The 26,855-nt window shown below is 45.0% G+C and overlaps 1 protein-coding gene across 1 annotated transcript in view; it reads right to left on the bottom strand.

Moving 5' to 3' along the window:
• col9a1b (collagen, type IX, alpha 1b) overlaps positions 1 to 26,855 on the bottom strand; it is a 133,078-nt gene that overhangs the window by 104,707 nt on the left and 1,516 nt on the right. Inside the window, exons 2-7 of the mRNA XM_078542837.1 lie at positions 25,039 to 25,074; positions 24,874 to 24,936; positions 11,666 to 11,719; positions 8,877 to 8,912; positions 7,123 to 7,146; positions 4,442 to 4,495 (exon numbers count right to left, since the gene is read on the bottom strand). Of these exons, the coding sequence (XP_078398963.1) occupies positions 4,442 to 4,495; positions 7,123 to 7,146; positions 8,877 to 8,912; positions 11,666 to 11,719; positions 24,874 to 24,936; positions 25,039 to 25,074 (267 nt within the window). The remainder of the gene's footprint in view (positions 1 to 4,441; positions 4,496 to 7,122; positions 7,147 to 8,876; positions 8,913 to 11,665; positions 11,720 to 24,873; positions 24,937 to 25,038; positions 25,075 to 26,855) is intronic.

The following is a 26,855-nucleotide window of genomic DNA, read 5'->3' on the forward strand; positions in this document are numbered from 1 at the left end:
TTGTAACAATTTTTTATTACATTCTTTTGTTCCCCCATTCATTTTGGAATTGACTGCTTCACATACCTGCGTGCAATAAAGGGGCCAAGCAACTTAGTCTTAGACCTCACCTCGCTCTCTGAATCAGCTTCCAGGTGTATAGGAATGACCTAGATATCACTTTCCCACCACATATCCCTTCCCCTCTTTAGAGAAGTAGAAATTCCCTCGTACTTCTGAATAAGCTACAAGAAAAAGGTTGCTAGTGCCACCTCCTCATGGGAGTGGAACTGAGATAGGAAACTTAACATCCTGAGGGAGTACCGCAATAGCACTCTATGATTTCTGTGCCTTTTCATGATTTTATTTTTATGGCAGTCTTTCCCATTTCTGTTTTCCTTATTTGTTATCAGCCACTGGAAATTCACAGGATTTAATATCAACAAGTCTCAAGTCAGACGAGAGATTAGAGTAGCTTTATTTTTCACTCCACAAGGTCTAGGCTATGTGAAACCAATTCCCAGCTGAGGCCAAGGTGATTAATGTTTAAAAAGGAAACAGAGAAAGTATCTGGCTGGGAATGGGACTGGTGGTCTTGGAGCTCAGTGCAGATGAGATATTCAAATACTTCATGGAACTCAATGATTACATTTCTGAAATGGGGAATAATGGAAATATCAGGATGGGCAAATATTCTAGAGTTTACTTGATGATCTTTGAGAAACAAAGTGCTTAAGTATACTAATTAGTTTTTAAATTCCTTCACAGGATGTGGGCTTCATTGGCTGGGCCAGCATTTATTGCCCATCCCTAATTGCCCTTTAGAAGGTGGTGGTGAGCTGCCTTCTTGAACCACTGCAGTCCATGTGGTGTAGGTACATCCACAGTGCTGTTAGAGAGGGAGTTCCAGGATTTTGACCCAGCGACAGTGAAGGAACGAGGTTATTTCCAAAGACCTATTAATGAGGTCAATGGTGAGAATAAGGAGCACACTTAGACAGTGTGTACAGAGGGCAATGGACAATTAACAGAAAATAATCTGAGGACACAGGTAAAGTGATCTCAGAGAAAATTAACTAGCCATATGATGGTCACTCGTTTAGAAGTATACTGTTCCACACTCTTTTATAAGATCTGGAGATGTCCAAGGCAGTGGCAAAAAGCTCAAGAGAAGCACAGATCAAAGGCATCACTGATGGAATTAGCAGCCTGAAGATCATACCAGCAGCATCGGAGAATGCCAGAACAGGAGGATGGGTACTTTGAAACTTGTCTGTGTCTTTTAAGAACTTAAGTACCAGTGTAAATTTAATAGCATGGTTAGGTGAACACAGCCAGATTTCAAAGGGGAAGTACGGATGGGCTGTGAGATCAAAGAGATGATATGGGGCACTAATATGCTCTGAGGCACATACTTTAAGGACGATTGATACTTCATATTGTCCCATCCAGAGTCTTACTGCAGTCTAGAGAACAAGGACACGCTGCCAGACCTGCTGAGTTTTTCCAGGTATTTTTGTTTTTGTTAAGGACAAGCTGAGTTTGGTCATAGAGTTGGAACAATACGGAGAAATGGAGGGAGGCTCTTTACTAAACTCACTGAGATTGGAGGTGAAAAGAGAGCTAATTGACTTGCTTTCTCTTTAGAAACATATAACATCAGAATAGAAGAGGAATGGAAAAGCAGATTCACATGCATTATGGTAATGAAGTAAGTGACAACTGGAGAGGCAGAAAGACAGAAATTAAGACTTCTAGCAGAAAGACTGAGGGTGAAATCACATTTTGTGGCAGTCATATTTTGGTGCTAGGAGTGCCATTAGGGATCAAACGTGGCATCTGCAGTGCACATGTAGACTTATGCTGTGAAGAACACCAGATGCCCTTTTGGTAAAAGTGTTAGCCTGTGCGGGGTTAATGTTTGCCAGAAGTATGTAGAGCAGACAAATCATGGCACAATCAGTGTGCATGAAGAGCCTTTCCCTCAGCAGCCTGATTTAAAGGGATCATCAATGACTTACAGGTAAGCTGCTGGTTGATTTCTTCTGATTGTTGCTTTGACTCTGCACATTTTTGGTGCTTTCCATAATTGTTTAAGTTGCAAAAGTCTACACTGAGTGGAATGGCAGGTATTTTTTGCTGACTTCAAGGCTTCTGCAGAAAGCCAATACTTCCAGACATTGCCCATGGAATACTGCATGACTTGGGCAATGAGCAGAGGCCATGCAGAGCCGGACAAGCTGCTGGAAAGAGGGGGATGGGGGGGGGGAAGAAGAGGTCTCTCAGCAGGCGGTCATATCAACCTGTGTTGTTCAGGGAGAAATTCTCTTGTCTAACCCTCAGAGATGACCAATGTTTGAAACTCTATGCTTCAGTAAGGATGCCCTCACTGAAGTCTTCCACTGGCTACAGGCACAACTACAACCTCAAAGTAGGGTGAGGACAGCATTGCCAGTGTCTGTGAAAGTGGCCATGGCCATGAATTTTTATACATCTGGGTCCTTCCAGGCTAGAGCAGGTGATAATAGCAACATCTCGTAGTTTGCCATCCACTGTCCTAAAAGGGAGATCGCTGAACTTATCTATTCAAAGACAGTTAACTTAATTCCATTCCCTCTTGCTAGAGACAAGCAGGTGGAGGGATTGCAAGTTTTGCAGATTTCCCCATTGTGCAGGGTGCCATTGGCTGCATGCACATCGCTTTGCAGGCACCACATGTCAACGCTCCCCTACACCAAAACTGAAAGTGATTCCACTCCGTCAACATCCAGCTGTTGTCTGACCGTAAGCAGCAAATCCATGTCTAGTATCCTGGCTGCAGTAATATCCTTCATTATGTTTCAGTCTGCTGTATCAGCTGTGTCTGACCACCATGACAAACAGAGGGCTACTGGGGAACAAGGCTCATGACCCACACAGACATGAGCAGCATGCATACAGTGGAAAACATTAACCATGATCTCCTGCTGATGTGTGCAGTGGGGTTAGTGCTGGCTGCACAAAGGAAGAAGAGCTAGAAGCTAATGAAATATGAACAGCGAAGAAAAGGGAACACAATCGCATGCAGCTCCCCCTCCAAGTCACACTCCATCCGGACTTGGCTACATATCATTCCTTTATCCTCACCACAATTTCCTGGCTAACCTCATAGCCTCACTAGAATCAGAACAAGGCCAGCAGCAGTTCGATTGTTGGATGAGCAGTGAAGCAATGCAGAGCAGAATTGGGGCAGCAGAGTTGTAGTTTTTGAGCTGAATAATGAAAATATCTCAGACAAGTACCACTACCAGTGATGAGGTGCTAGTAAAATCTGAGACCAAAAGCATTCTGCTAACCAAGATCAGAAAAGGACAGTCTTGGGCATGGAGTAAGAAATAATGATTTAGAAAGTCTGATGCTGATGGGAAAGGTTTATGGTAAACGAAATCGAGGTAGACAAAGGGCGATCTTTCTAAAGAGCCTTGCAAACTGGATCATCCTGGAAACTGGATCAGCAACAAAGATGATCCACACCTCTGGAGCAAGATTGACATGGAGGTCCATGGTTGCCAACACCCTCTTAGGGTATGGTACCGAGAGAGAGAGAGAGAGAGAAAGAGTTCCAGAAGGCAGCCCATCACCAAACTTCTCATGGCAGCTAGGGATGGGTAACAAACAAGGCCTCATTTGCACCACTCCATTTCTTGAACTAATAAAGACAGGCTTCAGAGAGGGAATGAAGTGAAGTGATAAGGGATGTGTACAGAATCAGGATTTGGGGATAATGGGGCAAGCAGATGTACCAATCATTTCATCATTCTGAGTGTAACATGGAGAACCACAATATTCCTTCTTTCTGTGTTGGAGCAGATTAAGCAGACTGGATAAAACAACTGATAATGACGGAGAGCACAGCCACAAGAACACCACTGATACAATGAGTGCTACAAATTGATAGGAAAGTATGTCCAGGCACGGGAATGTTCAGTTACATGATAGAAGAGCCAAGGTTGGGAATAAAGATAATAAAAGGATAAATTCACAGATATCAGTCCTGGAAAGGAGCCACAATCAAAAGGAGAGGGGTCAGGGGATGAGAGCATTGTAACCCTAACCCTGCTCAGTGCTTCCTTTGACTGACACTCTGCACTGGCAGTATCAAAGTACTGAATTGACCTATACACAGCCAAAAAGTAATGCTGGGTTCCAAGTGTAGGCAGGAGCCCTACCTCAGACAATAGAAACTGAACAAGAACCATGACTAACCACGTCTGATTAATGTATACTGCATAAACTTGATAACAAAAACGTATAAATTTACCACTAGAAACATTAACAATTTGTTAGTGTAACAGTCATACTTCACCCTATATATTCATATATACATGAATAATCATTTTCCCTCAGTTGTAACAGCAACGAGGAGGATTTACAAAATGTAAAGACATAACAGTGGAGAAATGGTAAAAGAATAAATACTCACGGGAGGACCAACACGACCAAGTTCACCTGGAAGTCCAGATGGACCAGGAGGGCCCTAAGGCAAAGCAACACAGTTTAAGCTGAATGCTCTCTGCTCATTGTGGAGCACCTTAAAGGTAGGATTAACCAATTAAAACACTCTAAATTCATGCAGTGGATCAAGTGGCATTAGGAGCAAAGTTACTCCTCCTGCAGTGCCTTGCAAGCAACAGACATCTGATTGATTAAAAAGCACATTAAAGCCTGCCTCCTCCGAACTGTCCACTGAAACCAATGACCGAATATGGTGGGCAGTGCGCCCCCAATCCTCTGGTAAATCACCTTCTGCTGGCAAGGTCCTACTGGTGGTCTCAGGAAATTCCATCCTCTATCCCATTGATATGGAACATTTCAAAACTGTGATTAGCCCAATTTCACCTTCTGAATTGGTTTTAACCTTGTCACTGTCGATGATATTTCAAACTGCCTCAGTGGGGTAAATGCACTGCATGGTACTGAGGCAAAATAAATCAGAAGAGGCTCAGGTTCAATATCTGGTCTACTCAGAATTCCACTGGGTGAGACACTACAATTCACCTTGCAGTCTCTGGGCCAGCCGGGGGTGCGGGGAGGGGGGGAAACAGCCCAGATTCCCACTGGCCAGCAATTCCTGATGGAAAGCATGTGGGTGGATAATTGGTGGAGAACAGGATAGGGTTGTGCTCAGACAATCTGCTGACACTTCACGCCAAGGTTCAGACAGGAACAGATGTCTGTTAGGCATGTTACAGAGTTCCTGTGGGAATACACCCTGGTACGAATCTTTGCTATCAGGACAGGTAGAGTAGAACAGGAGAAAAACTTGAACTCCCCTCTTTTGGGAGGGTAAGCTGCTGGCACAGTGTACAAGAGCTTTAAATCACTGCTACACGGAAATATATGGAAGCAGACCACTGAGCCCAACTGGCCTGTATTAACATTTACCCTCCACATGAGCAAATAAACCCAATGACATTTACCCTTTTCCTTCAGCCCATCAGACCTATCCAGTCTGGTGCTGAATAGTGATGTAAAGCAGCAGAATGGGTAGGGGCAGCAGTCGATTGGGTGCACTGTCAATCCCCAACAGTTGGGGAGGATTTTAGAGCCCTCGTAGAGGGGATGAATGGAGACCACTTGCTGGGGGAGGGAATCAGAGGTCTGGCAATGAGCAGGAGATAAACCTACAGCCTGGTAATGGAGTGGGGGAGGTCTGGTGGTTTTGGGGGCAGGGCAGGAAAAACAAGCAGCCTGATGGTGGGGAGGGGGGAAATGGGAGGTCTGGCAGTGAAATCAGAGCAGGATTTCGGGGGGGCCTCAATCGTGGAATCTCCTCAGGCAGGCACCTGGATCCAGAGGTAGGTGGGCACCAAGCCCTCACCTTAATAAAGCTGCTGGGCTTCCCAATGCTCACAGCCAACAGCCATTAAAGTTGAAAACTGGCACATCAATGAGGTTCACAGACTCATTATCATATTTAAAGTTCTAGCCCATCCGCCTTACACCTTTAGTTATACCGAAAATGGATGGGTTAGAGGTGGGTTTGGGACTGGAAACAGGTTTTTGAGATTTAATTATTTTAATGTTAAAATTCGCGCCATAGTTTCTGCCTCAGCCACTAACCCTGGAAATGAATTCCACGGCCTCACAACTCTGTGTGTATTCTAAACCCCTTCCATGTAATTCTGTATCTATGGCATCTCACTCTAGGCCTCTTAGCTACTGAACACAATCTGGTGTTCTTGATGATACCCAACCATTCACATTTTCAGACATGTTGACTACACTGCCCCACGATCCATGTTGTTATGGTGACGAAAAGGCCCAGTTTTTCCAAACTTTTCTTCATATTTCTAATTCCTCTTACCAGCAGCATCCTACCTTCTACCTACTTAAAGCTTCCATCTCCTTCCTGTAGTATGGGGCCCAATACTGAATACAATACTCTAAACTTCCTTAAGGTTCCTTACAGGCCCATCATTACCTTCCAGCTCTTCAATTCACTACCTCTTCCGATAAAACACAATGGCCGGGATTCTGTGGCCCCGCCCACCACTGGGATCTTCCAGTCAATGGACTTTTGGCTGGCCTGCCGCATCGGCCGTGGCAGGTCCCATCACAACAGGGCTGGAAATCCCCAGCCTATGTTATGAACAGTGGACGAGTTCCTGGTATTATTCAAGTCACACCATTTTGAAGAGGTACTGAGTGAAGTCCTGACTATGCAGCAACCTTACCAGTGGCCTGGCTAGGAGATACTGTGTGGTACAGGGAGATTTCAAAGGCAAACAAGGAGAGAGTAGCCATCATATCTTTATAAGATCATCAGAAATCACAGCAGGAGTAGGCCATCGAGCCTGCTTTACCATTCAGTAAGATCAGGGCTGATCTGATTGTGGCCTTAACTTCACATTCCTGTCTGCCCCCCATAACCCTTGACTCCTTTGTAGATCAAAAATCTGTCTAACTCAGCCTTGAATGTATTCAGTGACCCAGCCTCCACAGCTCTCTGGGGAAGAGAATTCCAAAGCAGAGAGAAAAAAAACAATAGCCCCAATAAAAGAAAATTAGGACAGTTTTATTACGACACATAGTGGAAACCTGCTCACATTTCAATAATTAACCAATAACTTGCCACATCCATTGCACAGTCACTTTACTTACAGGTGGCCCCGGTTCTCCCTCACCCTGCAAACAAAGAACAGCAAACATTTCAATGGAATAATTTTTGTTTAAATGGGCTTTTTTTTTTAAATAAGTGAAGGAATATATTTCCCTGCACTGAGACAAAAGCAAACTGGAATTGGCAAACAAGTAATTAAATGTTTTGCTGACTACAATGTATCTCCATTCTCTTCAACTACAAACCCATTCCTAATCTTCCTCACCAAAGCCTAAAAACAAGTCGTTAACACCCCCCCCCCCCCCACCATCCTGCCACCAAGCTCCATGTCCACTTTGTCCATGAAACCCCTCAGTCTTGACTTTCATCATCCCCCACCCTCAAACCGAGGCTGCTCTGTTTGATATCACCAATAACATTGTGTTTGAGCATGTGTTTTAGCATGCCCAGAGCACAATATTTCACCTTTGACCTGTCTGTGAGCTTTAATTTCTAAGGTCAACCATCCTCCTCACATTCTCCTTTACCTCTCTGATTCAGCTATGTGTCATTGTCCCTCTACGGCTCCAGTCCTGCTTGCTATGTATAGTAGCACATTGGCTGAAGCAGTTTTCCCTTGTCCACCAATCTGCATGTGCCACAGGCTTTGTTCTCGGTCCCTGCTATATCACATTTGCATGCTCCTCTTGGCAACATTATTCATAAATATGAGGTCCTACTTTCATATGTATATCGGGAACACTAATTTACCCTCTCAGCTGCCACTGTTAACCTACCCCCACTCACCCCTGCCTGTGCCTTCAATTGTTACCATCATATCAGACTGTCTACCCATTATCAAGTTGTGGTTTACGCAGAACTCCTTCCAACTAAACATCAGCAACGCTGAACTCCTGCTGTTTAATGATTAACAGAAACTGAAACTTCATCTTTCTTTCTGGTTTCTCGCACAGATCAAACCAAATAGTGTGAAACCAAACAGTCATGTTTCACTGTGAGTTGAGTTCCAAATCACATGGTCAATCCATCATTACAATCACTGATCTCTGGCTCTGAAATATTGGCCTACATTACTACTGAAAACCTCATTCACGCTGTCATCATATCCTGGCTTGACTTTTCCAAACCACTCTTCACCAACCTCTCGAGTGCCACCAGATACAAACTCCAAATGGTCCAACATTTCACAATCCGCAGTATCCCAACCACCTCTGTCCTCACTGGATACCCATTCCCAACTGTACTGTCTTCAAATTCCTTGCAGTCATTGACCAATCCTTCCTTGGTCTCTCTACACCCTAATTCCGCACCCTCTTCTAACCAGACAGGCCAGTATTTGAGCTCCAACCCACTGTACAACTTTCCTCCTTCATCAGTGATAAAGTCATCATGTTGACCCTGCAGTCTGGAATTCTCTTCCTTAACCTGTCCACTTACCTGCATCTCTCCCACCATTTTCAACAGCCTCCTTATTACCTAACGCTTCAGTATAGACCTTGGTCATTTCTCCTCTACTTATTCGATACTCAATGCTATCTAGCCCATCTTCCCTGATTCCCCCATCAGCCAGTGCCCAAGTTACTTATAAAGGACACTGGGCCATTTTGCAAAAGTTATATTACCATACGGGTGCAAGTTGTTGCCAGATTTCATTGTATTAGATATTCTAAGGTCTTGCCAAAATGATTATTCTGTAGTTAAGTATAGAACGCTATCTCATACTTCCAATAAATTTTTACAGAACACTAACTTTTTATAGTCAATCTATTTTGTGATTGTAAATATTTGGACTTACGGGAGCTCCATTAGATCCCACTACTCCTGGTTCACCCTAGAAAAACAAACAAGTTGAATTATCTTCTTTTTCAGTAACATGAAAGGTAATGCTGTAATGCTGTTGCTTTGGTTCAAAGTTTGCCACATTAAAATGATGGCCCTCTATTTGACCTCTCTAGATATTGGAGCTACAATATACCTGGGGAACAGGCAGTGGAGTGGAAAAGACAATGGAGATTAACGTTTATGAGTCACTACCCCCTTTACTTTGCCTGGAAATTTCCAGAGCTTCCCCTAAGGGGCAGGTTGAATGCAAGAATATGCTAATAAGGCAGATAGGTGACTGGCTTTCCAGGAGGTGCAATGATTATGAGGGGTATCCCGGAAATGGGTCTTAGGCTTTTTCCCCAATCCCACTGCAACCGGAGGATTAGAGAGAAGAAGACAGCAAATGTCAAGTATCAGTAAAAGTGAGTCACTTGTAAGGAAAAGGTTCTTTTTACATTCGTTTGTTGATATTAACTTTAGATTTTATCTGAGCTTTAGTTAACAATGTTCCGTTGGTGAAATGGATTCCAGTCAGACAACTGGAGATTCAACATGCTGCCTTTGTTTGATCGACTTTATGAGTTACCATAGACTTTGCAGCTGCGGGACATGTTTAACCATCCATTCACAAAATTAAAATCTCAATAGCCCATACTAACTTATCCAAGAATGTTAATAAGGAATGGGATCGCACAATCTAACTGCCTCTGGTTAAATTACTTTGTGAGTGACAACTCAGTCATGATAAAGTATGGGGAGTGATTCTTGTTAAAACTGAAGTTATTGCAGCTAATTGGATGAGCTGATATAAAAACATATGCATTCTCACAAAAGAAAGGTTTAAAAGTTGATTGTTAGTTAGGTACTATGGAATTCAATGAGTTTTGATCAGACATTTCCCTCAAACCTGAGAACTGTAAAAGGTAAATTTTTCAGTAAACTGACAATAAGGGAAAGTACTCATAGGTTTTTGTGTCATTGTTATTAATAATAGTTATAATTTTATACTTAACATTTGTTAGTGCCAATAAATGCAACCGATTATCCTGCGGAACTACTTATAAGGGTACAACTTATAAGGGCACCCATTCCCTAACACCCTTTTCCCTTCAGGGATAACAAGCCAGAGATTTAGATGTTGGTTTAATATCAAGCAATCTATAATACCCAGTTATTAAGAACTTGCCCCCCAAACCCTCTTATCACACCAGCACATTCCTACTGAGGAAAAATAGGCTGAAAAGAGAACCATAAGATTAGTGGCCCAAGTCAATCAACTACCACCCTCATCTCTTAGCCAATGCCAACTGAAATCTGTGTTCTGAAGTAGTGCTCTACCAATATATAAATTTATATCATCGTATAATTCTGCAAGGTCAGTGTAAGCCAAACACAACACTGTACCATAACATGTACAAGCACAAAATTCTGAAAAGATCCATTTTAAGAAAATGGGAAGATTTTTCACACTCTCTCAATTGTGTGACTCCATAGCAAAAATATTTAGATTAAATTAGGAACACTTACTCCATTCTCCCTAATTCCGCACATTTAACTCCTAACACTCTCAGTGTTTAATATTAAACTAGAAGGTGAAGTTTTCTGGTCCCAGCTAATTGCAGCAGTGACTTGGAAACTATGGACACTATTTATGATGATGGCATTTATAGTGCAATAAAGGAGGTAGGAACATTTAACCCCTTGAGTCTGTTCCGCCATTCAATGAGATCACAGCTGATCTGAGACCTAACTCCATACCTTTTCCCATGTCCCTTAATATCTTTGGTTGACAAAAAGCTATCAATCTCAGGTCTAAAATATACAACTGATCTGGTATCAATTGCCATTCGCAGAAAGGAACTCCAAACTTCTACTATCTTTGCGTGTAGAAGTGTTTCCTAATTTCACTCCTGAAAGGTTCAGCTCTAATGTTTAGACTCTGCCCCCTCATTCTAGACTCATCAACCAGCAGAAATAGTTTCTCTCTATCCACCCTATCTGTTCCTTTAATATCTTAAAACCTCAGCCAAATCACCTTCTAAATTCCAGGGAATATAACCCTAGTGTAATCTCCCCCAGTAATTTAACCCATGGAGTTCAGGGATTACTCTAGTAAAGCTACACGAGACTCTCTCCAAAGTTAATATATCCATTCTAAGGCATGGTGCCCAAAACTGCTCACAATACTTCAGGTGTGGTCTAACCAGGGCTTTGTACAGATGAAGCGTGACTTCTATCCCCTTGTATTCTAGCCTTCCAGATATGAAGGCCAGCATTCCATTAGCCTTTTTGATTATTTCCGTACTTATTCATGACATTTTAATGATTTGCGTACCTCGACGCCAAAGACTCTTTGGACCTCCACTGTTTCTTTCATCTCTTTAATATAATCAATTAAATCTCTCTCATCAACACCACTACATCTGTTCCAATGTCTGAAACAATACTCCAATGTGTTAGCCTTGTCTCCTCTCTGCACTCCCCTTAAAGTGGTTTCTCACTGGGAGTATTGGAATTATGAATTTATCCATAAATCTCAGTAGGTCTACAGAAGACTGAATATTTATCCGCATGCTTTGTATAATAGTACTGACCCACATATTAGCTTATGAAATGTCTTACCACTCTAATCTGTCTCATGCTACTGCACCTCTTTCTGTTTCACAGAGCAAAGATGCATTCCCTGTGATTTAATGAAAGTTGTGCACACAGTTGCAGTTTATAGAAAAATCCTTTCCCTGTCCAGCACTCTTTACTTACCTTTGGCCCAGGTTGTCCAGGGGTTCCTGGTGATCCCTCTTGTCCTGGTAATCCCTGTATATATGTGGAAATATCAGAAAAAAAACATTAAACCACTTTCACCAATATTTACCCTCAACTTCAGTAATTGAAGTTTAAATATTAGTTAATATCAGCGGGCATTCTTTTCCCAACTTAGTATAAGGTTATTAAAATCTCAGGAGTAAAGAACATGATGGTTCTAGTTCTCTCTGCAGTAAGTGTTAGCTTGATACATTAGCAAGCTGTTAACGTGTATTAAACATTGTGCACCAAACGTCAACTCTCACCTCAAGTTTAAAATTGTCATCCTTACTTCCAAATCTCTCCATGGCCTTACCCCTCCCTAGCTCTGTAATCTCCTCCAACCCCACAAACCTCCAAGATATCAGCGTTCCTCTAATTCTGGCCTCTTGAGTATCCTCGATTTTAATTGCTCCCCATTGATGGCCACATCTTTAACTGCCTGGTTCCTAAGCTCTGACATTCCATCCCTCAATCTCTTCACCTCTCATTCCTGACACTCCTTGAAACCTACCTCCTTGACCAATCTTTCGGTCACTTGTCCTAATATCTCCTTCGTGGCTTGGTGTCAAATCCTGTTTAATGGTAATCCTTCGAAGTGCCTTGTTAAAGGTGCTATACAATTGCAATTTGTTGTTGCACCAGACCACAAGAACCTAAGGCGGAAAATATGCTTCTAAGGTCGGAGCCTCCAATAAACATTTTTGAGGGTAAACCTCAATTTGCCCCTACTAAGGTCATCTAGGTAAGGGTGGGGAAATACTCTCTACAGCCAGAGTCCCATGATCTCAACCTGCCAATTGGGGTTAGCTCGAGTATGCCTGTTGAGAAGAGATTGGTCCTGTAACAGATAGTGAGTACTAGCTGGGATTTCAGGGACTGTAGTGAGGATCAAAGTTGTTTTTCTTCATTCTTTGATGGGATGTAGGTGTCGCTGGCAAGCCCAGCATTTGTTGCCCATCCTTAATTGCCCCTGAGAACTAAGTGGCTTGCAGAGGGCAGTTAAGACTCAACCACATCACTATGGGACTGGAGTCACATGTAGGCAAAACCAGATAAGGGTGGCAGATTTCCTTCCCTAAAGGACACTAGTGAACAAGATGGGTTTTTACAACAATCGATGATTGTTTCATGGTCATCATTACTGAAACTGGCTTTATATCCCAGATTTTATGAATTGAATTCAAATTCCACCAGCTGTCGTATTGGGAGTTGAGCCCATGTCCCCAGAGCATTCGCCTGGGCCACTGGATTATTGTCTAGTGACATTACCACTATGCCACTGTCTCCCCCCCAGGTACGATTTGGTAGCAAGTCATTTATTTTTTAAATTTTCAAAACAAAGCAACCCATGGGGGATGGTGGGTGGGACGGGGTGGGGTGGGTGGTTGTAAATGAAGGTGGGGGGCAGTAACTATTTGCAACCTTGAGAAAGTGGGGGATTGTTTTCCAGACAAGTGCCAGTCTGCTATCATACAATGTTGGCATAGGCACATCTCCAAAGGGTCGGTGATTAGCAAACGCCCTGCGAGACTTTTCCAAATTCTAATCCAGGCACACTGAGATCAGTTGAATCCCTCTTCTTTGATTACTGACCTGTTTAAGATCAGCTGGACTCAATACAGGTCTGGAGTGAAACCTGAGCCTCCTGTTTTGTCTAACTCAGTAACATACTGCAATGTGCAATTACTCACAGATCCATTTAGGCTATTCAAATAGACAAAAAAACACAGCAAACATTTAGCCTGATAGTCTACAATAACTTTGGAAGAGGATGCACAGACATATTGAGGAAAAAAAAGCATTAATGCTGTTTTCCTGCTTCTTCAGGATTTTTGTGGATATTCTGCCAAACTAACAGCAGGTAGTCAGAAATATCGCTGTGGACATTATATCTCCTGCCGTTCCTGCTTAATAGTTATGCACAAAGAACACAGCCTACCTCCTTATTATAGAGTTAAGTTTTCCAAATATCAACTTGAGTAAGTTACAACAACTGCTCATCTGACAACAACAGCAACAATTTGCATTTGTATAGCATCTTTAGTCCCAAGATGCTTCACAGGAGGATTAACAAACAAAATTTAGCACTTTATATATCCTCTATATTTGGTTAGATGTTTATCGTAATAAATGTAATAACCCATATCAATCCGCACATGTGCTCACTCTATATTTTTTCTCTTGCGGTTTTAACTGTGGCTAAGTTGATAGCACACTAGCCTCTGAGTCACAAGGTTTTGGGTTCAAGTCCCGCTCCAGAGCTTGAGCACAAAATCAAAGCTGACATTCCAGTGCAGTATTGAGGGGGTGTTGAATTGTCAGAGGTGTCATCTTTCAAGTTGTGATGAATCTTGTACTTTGTAAAAAGCTTGTATTTATGAAGATGTCATTTTAATCCAAAGTTAAAACAAAGTAATTCTGGAAAGAGGGTAATTGGGTTTCCTGGCTATGGCATCACTTTTGAGAATTAGGTTATGGCTGAGGGTGCTGTGAGGCTGAAAGTTAGGTTAAAAAAAGAGCTAATAAAAGCAAATTGGTGGTGTCATGTTGCAGCCTGTTATGCTGCAACAGCACAGTTATAGTACTCCTGGCCTGTTCAACAAAGCTTTCTGTGAAAAACTCAATTTTCTGTTTGACAGTAAGAAAAAAATTGAACTGCAGAAGGTCTTGGTGAGGCAGAGTAAGCTAAAAGGAACTGAATCCTAAAAGTGGTGTGATTAGCTCAGGCATGCCAAACAGCTGAGTGGTTGTACCAGAAGTGACCAGACTGTGAACCAGGGTGTTCTTGGTTGGTCAGTTGAAAAGGAACTCTGGAAAGCTAAACCATCAGGACTGAAGTGATCTGAGTAGGAAAGGATTCATAGACATGTGTCTGGTAAATGTTAACCATATCACTGAAAGTATCAGGATTAATCATGGGATCCTACCATACCAATTTCATAATGCAGTATGCTTGGGATGAACCTTATTAAATGCCTGAGGTTGAGTCCAATGACTAGTGGATTGGAGAATTTCATCAACTTTGCTTCCAATTGTCACCTGTCCCTCACCTTCATATGTCACCTGTCCTTCATCTCCAGCTCGATTTCTCCATCTCCATTTCCATTTCTGGGGATAGACTGTCAACCAATAACCACTATAAGCCAATGTTACCCTAACAGCACTTCCTCACCTCCCACTTCCTGGAAGAAGGCTATTCCATTCTCCCAACTTATCCTTCACATCAGTTCTGCTGATGCCACCTTCAACACCTGTACTTCTGATACATCTTTCTTTATCCTCAAACAAGGATTCTCCCAACTGTAGTTGACAAGGCCCTCAACCATTTTCATCCATTTCCCTCCCTCCCAGTTCCATAGTTGGCTTCCTTGTTCTCACCTTCCACCTCACCAGTCTCCACATTGAATGGATCAGCCTCTGTCTTTCTGTCACCTCCAGTGTGGACCCATGCGACCAAACACATCTCCCCCTGCCCTCTCCATTCAGTATTCCAAAAGTGCAGTTCCCACCCTGACACCCTGGTTCACTCTTCAATCTGCCCCAACACCCACTCCCCTCTCCATGGCACCTTTCCACAGAACAGCAGGAAACACAACACAACAACTGTCCTTTTACCTCCTCCCTTTCCACCATCCAAGCTTCAAACTATCCTTCCAGGTGAAACAGTGATTCACTTGTACTTGTTTCAATTTAGTGTATTGTATTCTCTGCTCAGAATCTGGTCTGTTCGAAACTGGGGAGGACAAATGCAGTTTGGCTGATCACTTTCCAGAATGCTTCCATTCAGTCCAGAGTGACCCTGAGCTTCCGGTTGCCTGCCATTTTAATTCCCCACTTTACTCCTGCTCTGACCTTTCAACCCTCATCCTCCTGCACTGTTATAATGAAGCTCAGCAGATGCCTGAGGAACAGCTATTCATTTTTTGATTAGGCATTTTATGACCTTCCAGAATCAGACTTGAGTTCAAGAATTTCACTGCCCCCATTTTTCTGGACAACTGCTGTTAATGATCAGCAAGCCTGGTGAAGGTCATTGGCCTGAAACATTAACTCTGTTTCTCTCTCCACAGATGCTGCAGGACCTGCTGAGTATTTGCAGCATTTTATGTTTTTATTTCAGATTTCCAGCATATGTGGTGTTTTGCTTTCGAATTGTTGGTAATGGTTCTGCAATCTCCCATTTACACCTCCTCTAGACCCATCTTCTTTCCCTCTGTTGTCCCATTACCATGCACCATCTTCACTTTTGTCACTTAATCTCTCCTGCCTTCAGTCTTATTAGAAACCTTCCCTTTTGTGCTTTCCTCCCCTCTTCCTTTCCCTTATCTCTGTACTTGCTTAAAACCCATTACATTGCTAATTTTTTACCAATTTCGATGAAAGGTCATCATCCTGAAACATTGGCCAGAATTTTTAAGATGGCGGGGTTTCCCTTCCTGCCATCCGATGAGTTGGCAAGGAACACATCCCCGCTAACACTGTCTGCCCCACAGTGATTTCACGCTCCCACGGGCATTAATTGGTTGCAGGCAGGACTTCTGCCCCTAACTCGGGAGGAAGTCCTGCCTTAGAGAGCTGCCAGCCAATCTGATTTGCCAGAAGCTCTCTAGCCCATGTAGCACCAGAAGCTGCAGTGGGCAGGGCTGGGATTGCAATCAGTCCCCAGGGCCAAAGTTCTGGGATTCCAGGAACAGGTAACTTTTGGGGTCTCTGTGCAGGGAGGGTAGGGGAGGCCTGGGGTTGGGCAGACGGGAATTCGGGTGTCAGGAGAGAGGTTGGTCAGGGAGGGAGGTCCTGAGGTTATCAAACCTTAAGTGGGGGGGCAGCCAGTGTTAAAAGGGGGCTGCTGATGGAGACACAACCCCCCAAGGCTTGAACCTCGATTTATTTCAGACTTCCCCCATACCCCTGAACCCCTTCCTGCCAGCCTGAAAACTGAGGCTGGGTGGGAAATGGCCCTTAAGTGGTCACTTAAGGGACTCAGTTGGGACAAGGCCCATCAAGGCCTTTACACTCTTCAGCCAAGGCAAACAGTCTCTCAGCATTCTCTATGTCAAGCCCTCTAAGAAGTTTTTACATTTCAATGCGATCACCTCCCATTCTTCAACTCTGAGTATAGGCCCATCCTTCCTTCAATCTCTGCTCATAGAACTCTTATCCCAGAAATTAATCTAGCCAACTAATGTTTTATAGTAGTTTTATAGTCCACCCCATTGCAGTAAAGGCTTACATGCCATTTGCTTTCCTAATTGCTTGCTGTAACTACATGTTAACTTCCTGTGATTCATCTATAAGAACATCCAAATCCCTCTGAATAACAACATTTATTAGTCTCTTACCTTAAAAACAACCCTGCTTTTCCATTCTTCCTCCCAAAGTGGATAATTCCATCTTTCACCATACTATATTCCATTTGCTACCTTCTAACCCAATCACTTTGCTAGTCTACATCACTTTGCAGCCTCTTCATAGATTCAGAGAATGGGTTACAGCACAGAAGGAGGCCATTCAGCCCATCATGTCTGTGCTGGCCCTTGGAAAGAGCTTGGTCTACAGGGGGAAGGCAGGGGAGTGGCATTCAGTGATTGGTCCTTCAGAGAATAAATACCTCTGTCAAATCTCTTCCTGTCCTCCTCACCACTTATCTTCCTACCTGGCACATTCAATTTATGGCATTTCAATTTTCTAGCTGTAAAAACTGATTCAATTAAATCAGTATTACACATCATTGGAAATCCAGTGATGCAGAGATTTCATTTTGTGTTTGCCCCATACAATAAGTAGTCTTCGCTGGAATAATTGACAGCAGTGCAGGCTGATGTTTCAAGTGCTGGGGTCAGCACTTCCAATTCACTACACTGCCTCTTCTCCAGTCATTAAAATCAATCCAATCAAAAGTTCCATGTTATTTGACACCAACTGACACTAAAATCTCAGTAATTGTTTGTTCTGTACTTGCTTAGTAGTCTGTTGGAGAAAAACCATACTAAAATGATTTTGCTTCACAATTACTCCAATTGCTGGTGATAATTATTGCAAGGAAGTATTCTCACTGTTCCAGTCTTACTTTTGCAGTCAACTAAATCTTCCAGTTTATAAAAATGTAATGCTGAACAAGAAAAGACTTGAATATCATTCCCTCCGTGGATCTCGTATCAAGTTTCAGCCAGCAGAATCATGGACCTCCAGCCAAGAAAATCCTAGTATAGGGATAGTGAACCATACTTGGACTACTCTACCTCCAGTGAAGCCATTGTATAGGAAACTTAGGAGCATAAGAACATAAGGAATAGGAGCAGGAGTAGGCTGTTCAGCTCTGCGAGCCCATTCTGGCATTCAATGAGATCATGGCTGATCTTTTACTTCAACACCATTTTCCCACACCATCCCCGTATCTCTTGATGGTGTTAATATTTAGAAATCTATTGATCTCAGTCTTGAACATACTCAATGACTGAGCATCCACAGCCCTCTGGGGCAAAGAATTCCAAAGCTTGACACTAATGTAGCCAGATTCCAGCTCAAATATAACAGCTAGAGCCAGCTAACCACCTCAGAAACCAAAAACCAGAATGCCTATCCACTACTGGCTAATTACCTGCCTGGGACAAACCAACACCAGAGGTGTAATGTCTCGGCTTTGTTATGCTCCGACTTTCAGAAGATACTGGAGCGCCATTGACCTAGATAAACAAAATTCTGCTAAACTAGTGAGGTGATGTTATATAAGTGCCCAAATTTTTCCAATTTTTAGATCCTTAGAAATCCCAGAAAAGGAGGAGGCCATTCAGCCCCTGGAGAATATTCTACCATTTAATGAAATCCTGGCTGACCTGTATACCCAACTTGACCCCATATCCCTTAATAACTTTGGTTAACAGAACCTTATCAATCTCAAGTTTAAAATTAACAATTGAAATTCTAGTGTCCTCTCCTGAAGGTGGAAACTCAATTTGGGACACAGTTCCTTGTGCATTGACAGCTCCAGTGATCTCATCCAATTAGTAACTTCTCCTGTGTGAGCCTAACCAGTCAGCATTAACAGTTTATTTAACTGAGTGTGGTGAGAGGGGAAAATTCACAGCCAAGTAATGGTTCAACATCCAGACCTGTCACTTAGGCTTCATGTGTAGCAAGTGGAAACGGCAACTTTGGATAACTTTCCTTCCCTAACTCAGAGGCAGGATTTTCCCCACAGGTTCAAATGGGGGTCAGAAGCCCGCACTGTGTGACGAACGGTGGCTCACCTGTGATTTTCCTCTAATTGGCTGATTAGTGATCAGAAGGTGAGCTCACCGTCCAATTAAGGACAGTGATCAGGCTCTCAAAGCCGGGGGGTGGGGGGGGTAATCAGAGGCTTTCCAGCTTGAAAAGAACAGCAGGCTGCAATGGCAGCTAAGTGCGAGAGAGGGTGCTTCAAAATGAAGGTGTACTCTCTCCAGCTTTTTCAAAATTTAAATAAAAGATGGCCTTGGCAAGGGGGGCGGGGGTGCGAGGTGGTAGTAGTTAGAGTTAGGATTAGGCAAAGAAGGCCTCTAATCCTGCCTGGAGAACTGACCTCCAAGACCGCCTCCAGGCAGTCAAACTATCCCCCACTGCCAATGAGAAGCTGGAGGGATTTTCCAGTCAGTCTCCTTATAGGCCTCAATAGGCCCACTGTTTGTGGGCAGGTAGTCCCAGTTGCACATTCTGCCTCAGGAAAATGGCCCAGAGTGGGATGGAGTCAGGGAATAGGCATGCGGACCGGTGGTGCAAAATTACACACCCGCCCTCCTCTATCCCACACACAATGAGCGCTAAAAATCCTGCATAGGAACTCTGAACCCAGCTGTGATAACCCTAGGCAACACCAAAGCCAAACAGCCTTCCAGGAACCCATCCCAAACCTCCTCATATCACCAAGTATGTTATAAATGCAGCTTGTGACAATGCTGTCTGTTGTGAATGTACCGTTGGAGTTTCTTCTCTCCCTTCATTGGTTAAGATCCCATGAGCCAATCAAGGAAATGTTGGAAACATCCAAGAGCGAACTTCCATGAAACAGCTGCTGAAGACAGGAGTGCTGGGGCCACACAGGTGACAGGTGCTTCAGAGCAGAAACAAGAGTACTGAGAAACCATGTTACAAGCTTTGAATTTACCATTAAGCAATACCTCAAGAGATGTGATAGTTATTGGCCCACATTTTGTGGTCAGCAGCATGGGAACAGTCGCCCACAAAGTTTTTACAAGCTTTAGAGCGCAGACTAACTCTAATCCAGTGTCAGATCCAGCGCTTCTCCCTTTGCAGGGGATCTATGGCATCTGTGAACAAGTCGACAAACAGCAAGGCTCCTCAACCAATCAGATTGAAGAATTCTCACTGAGCCACGCAGAGACTAAATCAGGAAGTATGAAACAGGAAATATAAATTAGATTTAAATCTAATAGAAAGCGAAATAAAGATTGGGGAAGAAAGATGGGATAAAGGGAAGGAGATAAGAGATTGATAGAAAAGGCTTTTTTAAAAAAAAACTCCAACGCTAATTATCATTTAAGGGAATGAGATTCCACATCTGTAAAATTAAATTTTCAAGGCCAGAGAGGCTGTCAACAATATTTATCAATGATCACTCCGTTGAAGACTCACTTTCTCCAGTTCTAAATTTCTCCGCTGTCTTTAAGGGGAACTAGTGGGCAACTTTGTGCCATTACAGTGATTTCAATGCTACGTTTATCAGTGAGGATTGTAAAAGTGCATCCTGTGGAGGAATGGGATATCTTCATTAGAAACTTCCAGATTTCCTTGTTTGACTGCATATATGCAGATGCCAGAAGTTGGTGTCTGATTTTCTTCATAAGAACAGTGAGTGCTGACAACCTCACCATTATTCCCAATATTTATATAACACCTTTAATGTAATGAAACACCCCAAGGCGCTTCACGGAACATTATAAAACAAAGCCTGACACCAAGTCACATAAGTAGGTATGAGGTCAGCTGACCAAAAGTTTGGTCAAAAAGAAGGTTCTAAGAAGTGTCTTAAAGGAGAAGAGTGTGGTAGAGAGATGGAGAGGTATAGGGAGGGAATTCCAGAGCATGACCACCAATGGTGGGACGATTATAACTAGGAATTCACAGGATGCCTTATTTAGAGGAGTGCAGATGTGTTGGAGCATTGTGGGGTTGGAGATAGGGAGGGGCAAGACCATGGAGGGATTTCAAAACAAGAATGAGAATTTTAAAATTAAGACGTTACTTGATTAAAAGTCAATGTAGATCAGCGAGCACAGGGGAAGGAAACTTGTTGCAAGTTAAGCCACTGGCTGCAGAGTTTTGGATAGCTTCAAACTTACAGAATGTGGGAGACCAGCCAGGAGCATGCAAATCCTGAGTCAATGTATACCTTTTACAATTTATATATATATTTTCTTGAAATAATTAATGCTCCATTTCTCTCACTCTGTTTCTCTCTCTCTGAATGTATGCAGGGAGTGATTTCAGAAAAATCCTTTCAAGTACATTCACGGTTCTTGGTTTTTTTTTCCAGGAGTGGGACATGAACCCACAACCTTCTGATTCAAAGGCAAGGGTGCTATGAACTGAGCCACAGCTGACACCTCATGATTTCAGAAAGGTGCACTGCTGCATCTGCATTCTGAATTGTTCCACAATTTACAATTATTGACATTCTCAAATCCATGTAATAAGATTACTGAAACATGCATTAGAAAAGTTTTTATCCAAACCAGGGCTGAAAGTGTTAAATTATGAGGACAGGTTTGTAATCCTTTGAATATAGAAGATTAGGGGGTTAATCTAATTGAGGTATTTCAGATGATTAATGGACTTGATTGAGGCAGATAGAGAGAAATAGTTTCGTCTTGTGGGGAGTCCACACTAAGGAGGCAAACCTTAAAATTAAAGCCAGGCTTTCAGGGGTGATGTCAGGAAGCACTTCATCACACAAAGGGTATTGGGAGAATGGAACTCTCCCCCAAAGAGCAGTTGAAACCAGGATGCAATTGAAAATTTCAAAAAGAAACTGATAGATTTTTGTTAGGCAAGGGTATTAAGGATTACAGAATCAAAGTGAGTTGATGGAGTTAAGATACAGACTAGCCGTGATCTAACTGAATGGTGGAATAGGCTCAACAGGCTGAATGGCCTCCTCCTGTTCCTAAGTACTCTCAAAATTTCCATTACAAGAGCTTTTGGTAAAATTAAAATTTAGAAAATGTAATTAAAGGATGTTATTTTAAAATTCCTAAATGTAGTTTCTGCAGAAACTAATCCCACATTTTGTTGCACCGAGTGAGGAATGTCACCCGCAAGGAAGGCAATCTGGGAAATTTCAGGTGAGTGAACGACGATTATCCAGGAACAGGGAGTAGTGGGCTGGGTGCATGTAAATATTTTTTACATGCACACCATGTGAGTGACAGTCATTGCTGGGAGCAGTAGATTGTGGAATTGCTGTTGTCATATACTCCTTCCTCCTCAAATACCCTGTACAGACTATACCAACTGCAGTTCTGCCCTCACATCTTTGCATTTTCTGTGCAGTACAATTAATCATTAGGTTGACGCTATTTCAGCGCAGCTGGCTGGATTCCTGTGGGGTAGTTTTATAAATTTGCACTCCAGGTGCTAAGTTTCAGTCACCAGTTGGGCATTCTGGCGGACATCCTCCGAACATTCATTTCAAATGGGCAGAAAATCACAAACCCAAATTTCTGATGTACAGCCATGGCAGATGGCAGCTAGGAACGCAAATTCCTAAACTGATCTCTCTTGACTTTTTCTCATTGAATTGAATAATCTGCTGCTTTGAATAGTGTTACCCTTGCAGTCACACTGCCATCTAATTACTGATTCTGCTTTTGCACATTGAGTGTCATAATGACAGGGTACAGAAAGAGACAATTTGTACAGGACAAACAGTGTTAAGGAAACTTTTAGTAACCTAAACTCATTCGTGAACACAGCACTGCTGAGTTCTAATTTACCATTATATATATATCAGCCTCTGCTGATTGATATAAGAGAGGCTGTATTGGGGTGACCGACAGCTTACCCAGAGTCCAATGAATTTTCCGGAGACCCTGCTTCAGCAAGCAATGATTAGACCTATGTTTAGATGCCTGAGTTCAAGTGGACAGGCTGCTCATTGTGTGAAGCTTTGCTGCTGCTGTTCCATGTGCAGTTTGCAGACTGACTGAATGACAGCTCTATCAGCCTGTGTATTCCTGGTTTGGTTTAAATACTGTCAAAGAAAACTTTGTGGCCACATAATGTGATTAGAATCGATGTTGTAATGTCATACAAGAGGAGTTCTAAGCAAAATGTCTGTGCCCAAACTCTTTCAAGGGAACGCTTTTACAATGTGAAACTGGCTAACACCGGGCGGTGGACAAAAATCCCTATATATATTTTCTTTTGTACTATTTAGGGGAGACCATGGCGTAGTGGCAATATCACTGGCCATGTGATTAAACCTCCAGCAATATACCCAATTACAGTTGGGCAATCGTTACACGTGAAGACAATGCTCGGAACCTCTTTTTCCCCACCTTGTTTCTCCTTCACATCTTCCCCCCAGGCCCTTGGCTCTTTCACTACTGTTCTGTATTTTTAAAGAAAAAATCACTCTCCAATTGATCTTTAAAATATACAAGAACAAATTACTGTGGATGCTGGATATATTCAGCAGGTATTCAGTTTAATAGTTCTGATGAAAGGTCACAGACCTGAAATGTTAACTCTGTTTCTCTCTCCACAGATGTTGCCTGACCTGCTGAGTGTTACTAGCAGTTTCTGTTCAAAATACATAACCTGGTAACAGAGTTCTTTAAACTTCTTGTGTTTACTGTTGCCAACTCTGGTTGGGCAAACTCCTGGAGGTTTTATTATATGACCTGATTCTAACCACCCCACCCCCTCACTACCACCATTGGTTGTTCACTCTTAAGCTGCCCACCTTTCCAAGGCCAATTGGAAATTGAATAGATTTACCCTTACCTGATTGGATGATTTGTGGTTCAGTCCACGCCCCCCCCCCCCCCCCCCCCCCCACCTCCTCCCATGTCCAATGTTTTTATAACCGGTAACTAAATATGTTCAAATAAATGAATCATGGGAATACACTGGGATTCTGCTCATCCTATGCTTTTTTCTTGTCCCTCGGGCTTCTGGAGCAGTGTCTGGGAGATTAACGCCTGGAAACTCCAGGGCAATCCTGGAGGAGTTGGGAACCCTATCTATGCGCCATGGCAATGGGGACTGATTGGCTGTGAAAATTGTTCTTGGCTCCTTCTGCCTTATCTTGGGTCAGGGGGACAAGAAGATTGGTGCATGGTTAGGGACTGAAACCCTCTCCCTAGCACCAGGGCTGGCCCTAGGGGGGTGTGGGGCTCCCTGTAACATTTTTAGACAAGTTTCCTCTGACGGCTGAACCCCTGAGTGTGTGTGTGTGAAAAGGAACCCAGCAGCGTCCCAGCTACTGAGCACTCACTGGGTTACAAGCACGTCCCGCTCCTGACTGTCCTATTTTGTCGATGTAAAACTACACCTTGCTTCCGAGGCTCAACATATTCCGGGAAAGAATTACATCTGACGCCGTCGTGCGGGGCCCGGGGCTGTCACCCCGATTCGCGTAGCCCAGGGACGGCTCAGCCCAGCACCCACCCCCACACCTGAGGGCCACTGAACACCGACCCCCGCCCCCCTGTCTGAGGGCCGGGGGAGACTCACCCCCCCCGCCCCCCCGCCCCCCCGCCCGCTCTTGTCTGGGGGTGGGGGGAGACCCCCTCTCAGGATACTGTTTATGTTAACATCACTAACAGAGCAGCTCCTCTGGCCATGTAGTCAATGTTTTTATGTCTATTTTATATGGGCGTGGATCGGATCCTTTTGAAAACATACATAAGGGCACAAGAAAGGCCTTGTTTAAAGCGGCAGAGCTGGAAGTCACAGCCTTTACCCCTTCGGGCCCGGCTTCTTGAAGCCAATTCTCCAAGTGATTCAGTTTAAACAAAGTGTAAATCCTCCTGGGACGGGGTTAAAGAGCAGCGCGACCGGCTGGACACTGTTTCCATCCTCCCCGGTACTTCCCAAATCATTGGCAGGCAAATGCTATTTGTTGGGCTCTTACTATGATCATTTCAAACTAAATCCGGACTTACATCTATTCCCGGTTGTCCCACCAATCCGGACGAGCCTCTGCGACCGGCGTTACCTTTCGGACCCTGAGTAAATTCACAGAGAGAGAGATTCATCTCATTGAATCAATTCTTGTCGCTACATCAGGAGGATAAACATAGAGAGAGAGAGAGAGAGAGAGAACTTACCGGTGGACCCGGGGAGCCATCAGGACCGCGATCTCCCTAAACATAATCACAAAGTTAATAAATGTCGATAAATTATTTCAATTATGTGGTTTAAAAGGACAGTCTTTCAACAGAGAGCGAGAGAGGTAGGCAGGATGCAGAAATATAGAATGAGGGGGAAAAGAGGTTGTGGGGGAGAGGGAGGGAAGGAGGGAGAAGGGGAGAGTGATGGGGAGATAGGGGCTAAGGGTGAGAGTGACGGGGACTGAGGGTGATAGAGAGGAAAGGGGAGAGGGAGGGAAGGGGAGAGGGAGGGAAGGGGAGAGGGAGGGAAGGGGCGGGAAGGGGAACGGAGGAAAGGGGAGTGGGGAGGGAGGATGGGGGAGGGGGAGCGGGGGGATGTTGGGGGGAGGAGGAGCGGGGGGGGGTGAAGGGGAGGGGGGGTGATGGGGGGCGGGGGGTGATGGGGGAGGGGGTGAGAGGGAGCAGGGGGTGATGGGGAGGGGGTGAGGGGGAGCAGGGGGTGCGGGGGGTGATGGGGGGAGGAGGAGCAGGGGGGTGATGGAGGGTGGGGGAGCGGGGGGGTGATGGGGGGAGGGGGAGCGGGGGGGTGATGGGGGAGCGGGGGGGTGATGGGGGAGCGGGGGGGTGATGGGGGAGCGGGGGGGTGATGGGGGAGCGGGGGGGTGATGGGGGAGCGGGGGGGTGATGGGGGAGCGGGGGGGTGATGGGGGAGCGGGGGGGTGATGGGGGAGCGGGGGGTGATGGGGGAAAGGGGAGCCGGGGTGGGAAGCGGAGCGGGGGGGAAGGGGAGTGGGGGTCGGGGGGTGATGGGGGAGCGGGGGGTGATGGGGGAAAGGGGAGCCGGGGTGGGAAGCGGAGCGGGGGGGAAGGGGAGCGGGGGTCGGGGGGAAGGGGAGCGGGGGTGGAGGGGGAAAGGGAAGCGGGGGTGGAGGGGAAAGGGAAGCGGGGGTGGAGGGGGAAAGGGAAGCGGGGGTGGAGGGGGAAAGGGAAGCGGGGGTGGAGGGGGAAAGGGAAGCGGGGGTGGAGGGGGAAAGGGAAGCGGGGGTGGAGGGGGAAAGGGAAGCGGGGGTGGAGGGGGAAAGGGAAGCGGGGGTGGAGGGGGAAAGGGAAGCGGGGGTGGAGGGGGAAAGGGAAGCGGGGGTGGAGGGGGGAAAGGGAAGCGGGGGTGGAGGGGGAAAGGGAAGCGGGGGTGGAGGGGGAAAGGGAAGCGGGGGTGGAGGGGGAAAGGGAAGCGGGGGTGGAGGGGGAAAGGGAAGCGGGGGTGGAGGGGGAAAGGGAAGCGGGGGTGGAGGGGGAAAGGGAAGCGGGGGTGGAGGGGGAAAGGGAAGCGGGGGTGGAGGGGGAAAGGGAAGCGGGGGTGGAGGGGGAAAGGGAAGCGGGGGTGGAGGGGGAAAGGGAAGCGGGGGTGGAGGGGGAAAGGGAAGCGGGGGTGGAGGGGGAAAGGGAAGCGGGGGTGAGGGGGAAAGGGAAGCGGGGGTGGAGGGGGAAAGGGAAGCGGGGGTGGAGGGGGAAAGGGAAGCGGGGGTGGAGGGGGAAAGGGAAGCGGGGGTGGAGGGGGAAAGGGAAGCGGGGGTGGAGGGGGAAAGGGAAGCGGGGGTGGAGGGGGAAAGGGAAGCGGGGGTGGAGGGGGAAAGGGAAGCGGGGTGGAGGGGGAAAGGGAAGCGGGGGTGGAGGGGGAAAGGGAAGCGGGGGTGGAGGGGGAAAGGGAAGCGGGGGTGGAGGGGGAAAGGGAAGCGGGGGTGGAGGGGAAAGGGAAGCGGGGTGGAGGGGGAAAGGGAAGCGGGGGTGGAGGGGGAAGGGAAGCGGGGGTGGAG

This window comes from Cetorhinus maximus, chromosome 5, assembly GCF_964194155.1.
Source record: "Cetorhinus maximus chromosome 5, sCetMax3.hap1.1, whole genome shotgun sequence".
Taxonomy (NCBI): Eukaryota; Metazoa; Chordata; class Chondrichthyes; order Lamniformes; family Cetorhinidae; genus Cetorhinus; species Cetorhinus maximus.